Below are 6,000 nucleotides of genomic sequence, written 5' to 3'. Positions count from 1 at the left end.
CGTAAGGTGTCCGTCATAAAATGCTGCTTGGATCTCTGAAATTCTTAATTACACATTCAAGAAACCTGGTATTTTTGAACGACATGCAAGGAGAATCTCCACTGTGGGCAAGTCTGGTATTAAACCAAGACCAAGAGGTGAGAAATCAAGCCCAGATCGGGGTCTTCTCTCCCCCGCTCTTTGGAGCCTGTGAGGGTCGCCTAAAAAGGGGTTCCCATTCCTTTATTTAGCGTTCTCAAGAGACTTGTCCTCCTGCACTCCCCCTTTTTCAGAGGTGCAAAGATGAAAAATGGCTACATTTTAATTTCCCAGAACCAACTTTCCCTGGATTGTGAGACTCTTGAGTCTACACAACAGGCTTAACATGACTCTCATGAAGGGCTGAAACATGACTCTGAAACCGAGTGATTACACTTTAGGAACCTATTTTAGCTGCTTCAGGGTTCTTAAAATTTGACACAGATACACAGATTTTGACCAGTCAGAACCCCAAATTCTGCCCGTGTATCTGATATTTAATTAAAGATATTAGTTGATCTACTAAAAAAGGATTCACGGAAATTTGTTATCTAAGTCTGTTTTTCTTCTTCATTTCACTCGGGTCCCAGAAAACAGAACAGCCCTTGTTACTCTATTCCTTACTCCACTTTGGGAAGGGGAGAAATGTTTGCTTCAGGGGTCAATCTCAAGTGGGAGGACCCCTCTGTTGGGCCCAAGGACGGCTTTAACAGTCACTAGACGGAGTCAGGGACAATAAAATCAGAAACTAGAAGCAACATTTTTTCTCCCTCGTGGTCTCAAAGCTCTTCTTTCCTTTCTTGACTCATTACGAAGAGGCTGAACAGAACTCGGTTTCATTTCCAGGTCTCGAACACAGGGAATGTGATACCATGAATGCATCCATGGATAACCAACCATTCAGCGGTCCTAGGAATTCTGACAGATCATTTTTGCTTATGTAAGATTTCTCGTTCAAACATAATTTGGGAGCAACTCATCAGCGAAGTGCAAGGATTCATTAGGACCCCCTGAAAGCCTCATTCTTTAGGCCTGGCCTGGATGAAGACATGTACTCAAATGAGACGCAATGGGCAGTTGCATGAGTCCGATTCACAAACCACAAATACAATTAAGAATGTAAATCTAAACTTTGATATGTATTTTGAATAACCAAATAAATATTAAGCTTTTTCCATTTTGGGAGGCTTTTTTTTTTTTTTTTCCCTTTCTAGAACAAAATGAAACCTTCCACATATCCTTCCATTGAGAAAGCCAAAGTTGCATTTCACAGACGAGGTGAAGGGCTCTTGGAGCTGTAGCACCAGAAGTAGAAGGAAAATGCAGTTGATGGCTTCGTTTGGAATCATCAGGCTCTACGATCTATCATTTGGTTTCTCACTAGTAGCTTTTTAAATTCCCAAATAGTCTTAGTATTCATGTTGTTAATATTACTATTAAAGTAAGTTCCTATGGAGGAAAAGAGGGAAATTAAGTTGTTAATGTCTTCAAATCTCTTTTCTCAGAAAACAAAGCAGCAGGTTCATTGTACAAACCAGTCTGAATCACATCTTCCCACGGAAATACTAGATTCCTTTAATCCCTACACCATCTACACATTTTCACCTTTCACCTTTAAAAAAGAGACTAACTTAGTAATTTCATTAGCTTAGAACTGTGGTTTGTCTTTCGTGAAGTGCTGCTGGCTTTTGGCCAAAAGTACATAAATTTCAACTGAACCCAGGTGGTCACAAAATTGCCAACGTATTAAAAGCATCATGAGCTGTCACGTGACTTATGGCATCTTTTAAAATTGCAACTTGTTCCCTTACTTGGGCCCTTAGCCCAGGAGATGCTTGTCCTCTTACAAACACCTGCTCAGTTGATTTCCTTTTAGTCTTGCTTCCACAGGAAGCGGATACTTGGCAAATCTGCAAGGTGAGGCCAATCAGCTGTGGAAGTTCTGCACGGTGGTCTGCTTCTGGGAGAGCCGGAGGAGCTCCTCGCGGATAGCTTTGATGAGAGAGGCTGAGGAGTGGCCGGGCTGGAGGTCTTCCGTGGAGCTGGTAGGGTAGGCCAGCCCGGCGCCCGGCAGCCCCCTGTGCGGGAGGTTCCCAGCAGCAGCCAAGGGCTCCCGCCCTGAAGTCCTTGGCACCTGGAACAGCGGTGACGAATACTCCTGATGTCCGAGCACGTGTGTCTGAAAAACATGGCAAACGTTACTGTACTTCCCACGTGAAAACAGGAGGGAAGATCAGATGCAAACTGGCATTGGACGTGCTCCGCCTGTCTCCCACCCGACAACTCAGCCTCCCTGGACAGGAATGGAGAGAAGTAACTGCAGACAAATTGCTCGAGGGAGAGCAGTACCATAAAGAAGCCCATGAACTTAACAAGGGCCTAGGGACTTCTCTGGTGGTCTAGTGGGTACGTGCTCCCAATGCAGGGGGCCCTGGTTCGATCCCTGGCTGGGGAACAAGATCCCGCATGCATGCTGCAACTAACAGTTCACATGCCACAACTAAGAAGTCCACATGCCACAACTAAGAGTCCACATGCCGCAACTAAGACCAGGTCCAGCCTAAATAAATAAATAAATAAATATTTTTAAAAAACCAAAAAGCAAGGGCCTATAAACACTTGCTTAAAGACAGACAGAAAGAATGAATGTGCAGTCGGCCCCATTGGCTAATCCCTATGTTGCCGTGTGTGGAAGTGAGTGGGCTGCTGGGGAACCAGGAAGGGCCCTGCAGAGCTGGACAGAGAGGGAGGCCAGAGCAGCCCACGGACGGGAAGGTCGGATGAAGATGTCTGCTCAGAGGGATAAGCACGTACTGGCAGACGGACCGACGGGAACAGCAACTGCCTTTGCTCAGAGTCCAGAGCCCAAGGAAGGCTCGATGAGAACACAGACCGGGCCCACGGGGCAGCAACGAGATCTCAGAGTCATCTTCCATCCTATCTGTCCGTGTGCCTGTATATCGGTGCCCTGTAGAGCCTTTTCTTTAAAAAGCTATCTGCGCTAAAACGTACAATAGTTTTGCTGGCGTTGGCAAAATACAGACTGAGCACTCCTTTGACAAGAATCGTACTTTTCAGTGATTTTTTTCCATATTTTTTCAGTGAAAAAAATCTCTCTTTTCATACACACACACACACACACACACACACACTACGTCTGTGGTTTCACTTGTGCAAAGAGCAACCTGATAGCCTGGTCAACATGACAGTCAAGCCCTAGAAAAACTTCTACATTTCACTTCTCCAAATCATGACCAAGAGGCCCTCTCAAAGTGCATGTCGGATTTGACGGGAAAACCCAGAACACCTCATGAAACGAAGCTGGGCACAGAAAAAGCAAAATGTCAGCAAATGTAAAGCAGAGACCTGAGACTATAAGGATAGCCATGTATCTTTCAGGGGAATATTATATTCTAAAGTTAATTTCTTTCCACTGAGTAAAAGCATGTAGTCACAAAAGGAATTTAGTGTATCTGCTGGAAAAGCATGTAAGTGCAACGAAAGTTGAGGCAGAGTGATAAGGATAAAACAAAAAATATTATTTTGGTTTGTGTTTTCAAATTCATTAATTTAATCCCCTTCGGTATAAAATTCTTGAGAAAAATGAAAGCATTTGTAGAAATTACCGGTGCCCATATTGATTCCATTCCTATCAAGGAGTGACCACAGTGATAAGAAGCCTCCAAAAAATGACTTATGTATTGCAATGTCCCAAACAGTCTGCTTAGCAAAGGCATCTATTCACGGTGGTTATAATGGAAATGACATTAACAAACCCACAATAAAGCTCAAATGGTGAGCAAGGAGGTATGTGAGATCATGAATATTTATATAGTGATCACACCAAAGATCAACTCCAGATTTTATAGGTTCAAACACACTCCTTAAAGGTCAAAATTATAGAGACAGAAAGTAGGATGGTGGTTGCCTGGAGCTGGGGGGAGCGGCGAATGGGGAGTTTGGGTTTAATGGGTATAGAGTTTCAGTTTTTCAGATGAAATGAGCTATGGAGATGGATGGTGCGATGGCTGCATAATATTACGAACGTATTTAAAACCACTGAGGTGTACACTTAAAAATGGTTCAAACGGTAAATTTTATGTTACGTGTATTTTACCATAATTGAAAAAAAAGGTAGGAAAAGTAACTGTTTCTTAGGCCTCTGTGCAGATTTTCCACAATGAATACTGCTTTTATTATTTTTAAGTTTTTTTTAATGGATCTTTATTGGAGTATAATTGCTTCACAATACTGTTAGTTTCTGTTGTACAACAAAGTGAATCAGCCATACGCATACATATGTCCCCATATCCCCTCTCTCTTGAGCCTCCGTTCCATCCTCCCTATCCCACCCCTCTAGGTTATCGCAAAGCACAGAGCTGATCTCCCTGTGCTATGCTGCTGCTTCCCACTAGCTATCTATTTTACATTCGGTAGTGTATATATGTCAATGCCACTCTCACTTTGCCCCAGCTTTGCCCTCCCACCCTGTGTCCTCAAGTCCATTCTCTATGTCTACATCTTTATTCCTGCCCTGCAACTAGCTTCATCAGCATCATTTTATTTTTGATTCTATACATATGTGTTAGCATACAGTATTTGTTTTTCTCTTTCTGACTTACTTCACTCTGTATGACAGACTCTAGGTCCATCCACCTCACTACAAATAACTCAATTTCATTTCTTTTTATGGCTGAGTAATATTCCGTTGTATATATGTGCCACATCTTCTTTATCCATTCATCTGTCGATGGACACTTAGGTTGCTTCCATGTCCTGGCTATTGTAAATAGTGTTGCAATGAACACTGTGGTACATGTGTCTTTTTGAATTATGGTTTTCTCAGGGTATATGCCCAGTAGTGGGATTGCTAGGTCATAAGGTAGTTCTATTTTTAGTTTTTTAAGGAACCTCCATACTGTTTTCCATAGTGGTTGTATCAGTTTACATTCCCACCAACAGTGCAGGAGGGTTCCCTTTTCACCACACCCTCTCCAGCATTTATTGTTTGTAGATTTTTTGATGATGGCCATTCTGACTGGTGTGAGGTGATACCTCATTGTAGTTTTGATTTGCATTTCTCTAATGATTAGTGATGTTGAGCATCTTTTCACATGCCTCTTGGCCATCTGTATGTCTTCCTTGGTGAAATGTCTATTTAGGTCTTCCACCCATTTTTTTAATTGGATTGTTTGTTTTTTTGATATTGAGCTCCATGAACTGTTTGTATATTTTGGAGATCATCCTTTGTCTGTTGTTTCATTTGCAAATATTTTCTCCCATTCTGAGGGTTGTCTTTTCATCTTGTTTATGGTTTCCTTTGCTGTGCAAAAGCTTTTACGTTTAATTAAGTCCCATTTGTTTATTTTTATTTCCATTTCTCTAAGAGGTGGGTCAAAAAAGATCTTGCTGTGGTTTATCTCAAAGAGTGTTTTTCCTATGTTTTCCTGTAAGAGTTTTATAGTGTCTGGTCTTATATTTAGGTCTTTAATCCATTTGGAGTCTATTTTTGTTTTGTGTACGGTGTCAGGTGGTGTTCTAATTTCATTCTTTTATATGTAGCTGTCCAGTTTTCCCAGCACCACTTATTGAAGAGGCTGTACTTTCTCCACTGTATGTTCTTGCCTCCCTTGTCGTAAATTAGATGCCCATATGAGTGTGGGTTTATCTCTGGGCATTCTATCCTGTACCATTGATCTATATTTCTGTTTTTGTGCCAGTATCACACTATCTTGATTACTGTAGCTTTGTGGTATTGTTTGAAGTCAAGGAGCCTGATTTCTCCAACTCCATTTTTCTTTCTCAAGATTGCTTTGGCTATTCGGGGTCTTTTATGTTTCCATATGAATTGTAAAATTTTTTGTTCTAATTCTGTGAAGAATGCCATTGGTAGTTTGATAGGGATTGAACTGAATCTGTAGATTGGTTTGGGTAGTATAGTCATTTTCACAATATTGATTCTTCCAATGCAAGAACATGGTA

The 6,000-nt window shown here is 41.7% G+C and overlaps 1 protein-coding gene across 2 annotated transcripts in view; it reads right to left on the bottom strand.

Annotated features, from left to right (window-relative positions):
- Window positions 1–1,138: 1,138 nt before the first annotated feature.
- The window catches only part of KIAA1549 (KIAA1549 ortholog), a 144,351-nt gene continuing 139,489 nt past the window's right edge, over window positions 1,139–6,000 (bottom strand). For both annotated transcript variants that reach the window (XM_059933253.1, XM_059933252.1), the window contains one exon: window positions 1,139–2,197. In XM_059933253.1, the coding sequence (XP_059789236.1) occupies window positions 1,946–2,197 (252 nt within the window). In that variant the 3' untranslated portion in view covers window positions 1,139–1,945. The remainder of the gene's footprint in view (window positions 2,198–6,000) is intronic.

This window comes from Balaenoptera ricei, chromosome 9 (genome assembly GCF_028023285.1).
Source record: "Balaenoptera ricei isolate mBalRic1 chromosome 9, mBalRic1.hap2, whole genome shotgun sequence".
In the NCBI taxonomy this organism is placed as follows: Eukaryota; Metazoa; Chordata; class Mammalia; order Artiodactyla; family Balaenopteridae; genus Balaenoptera; species Balaenoptera ricei.
This window is presented reverse-complemented; position numbering and strand designations above follow the sequence as displayed.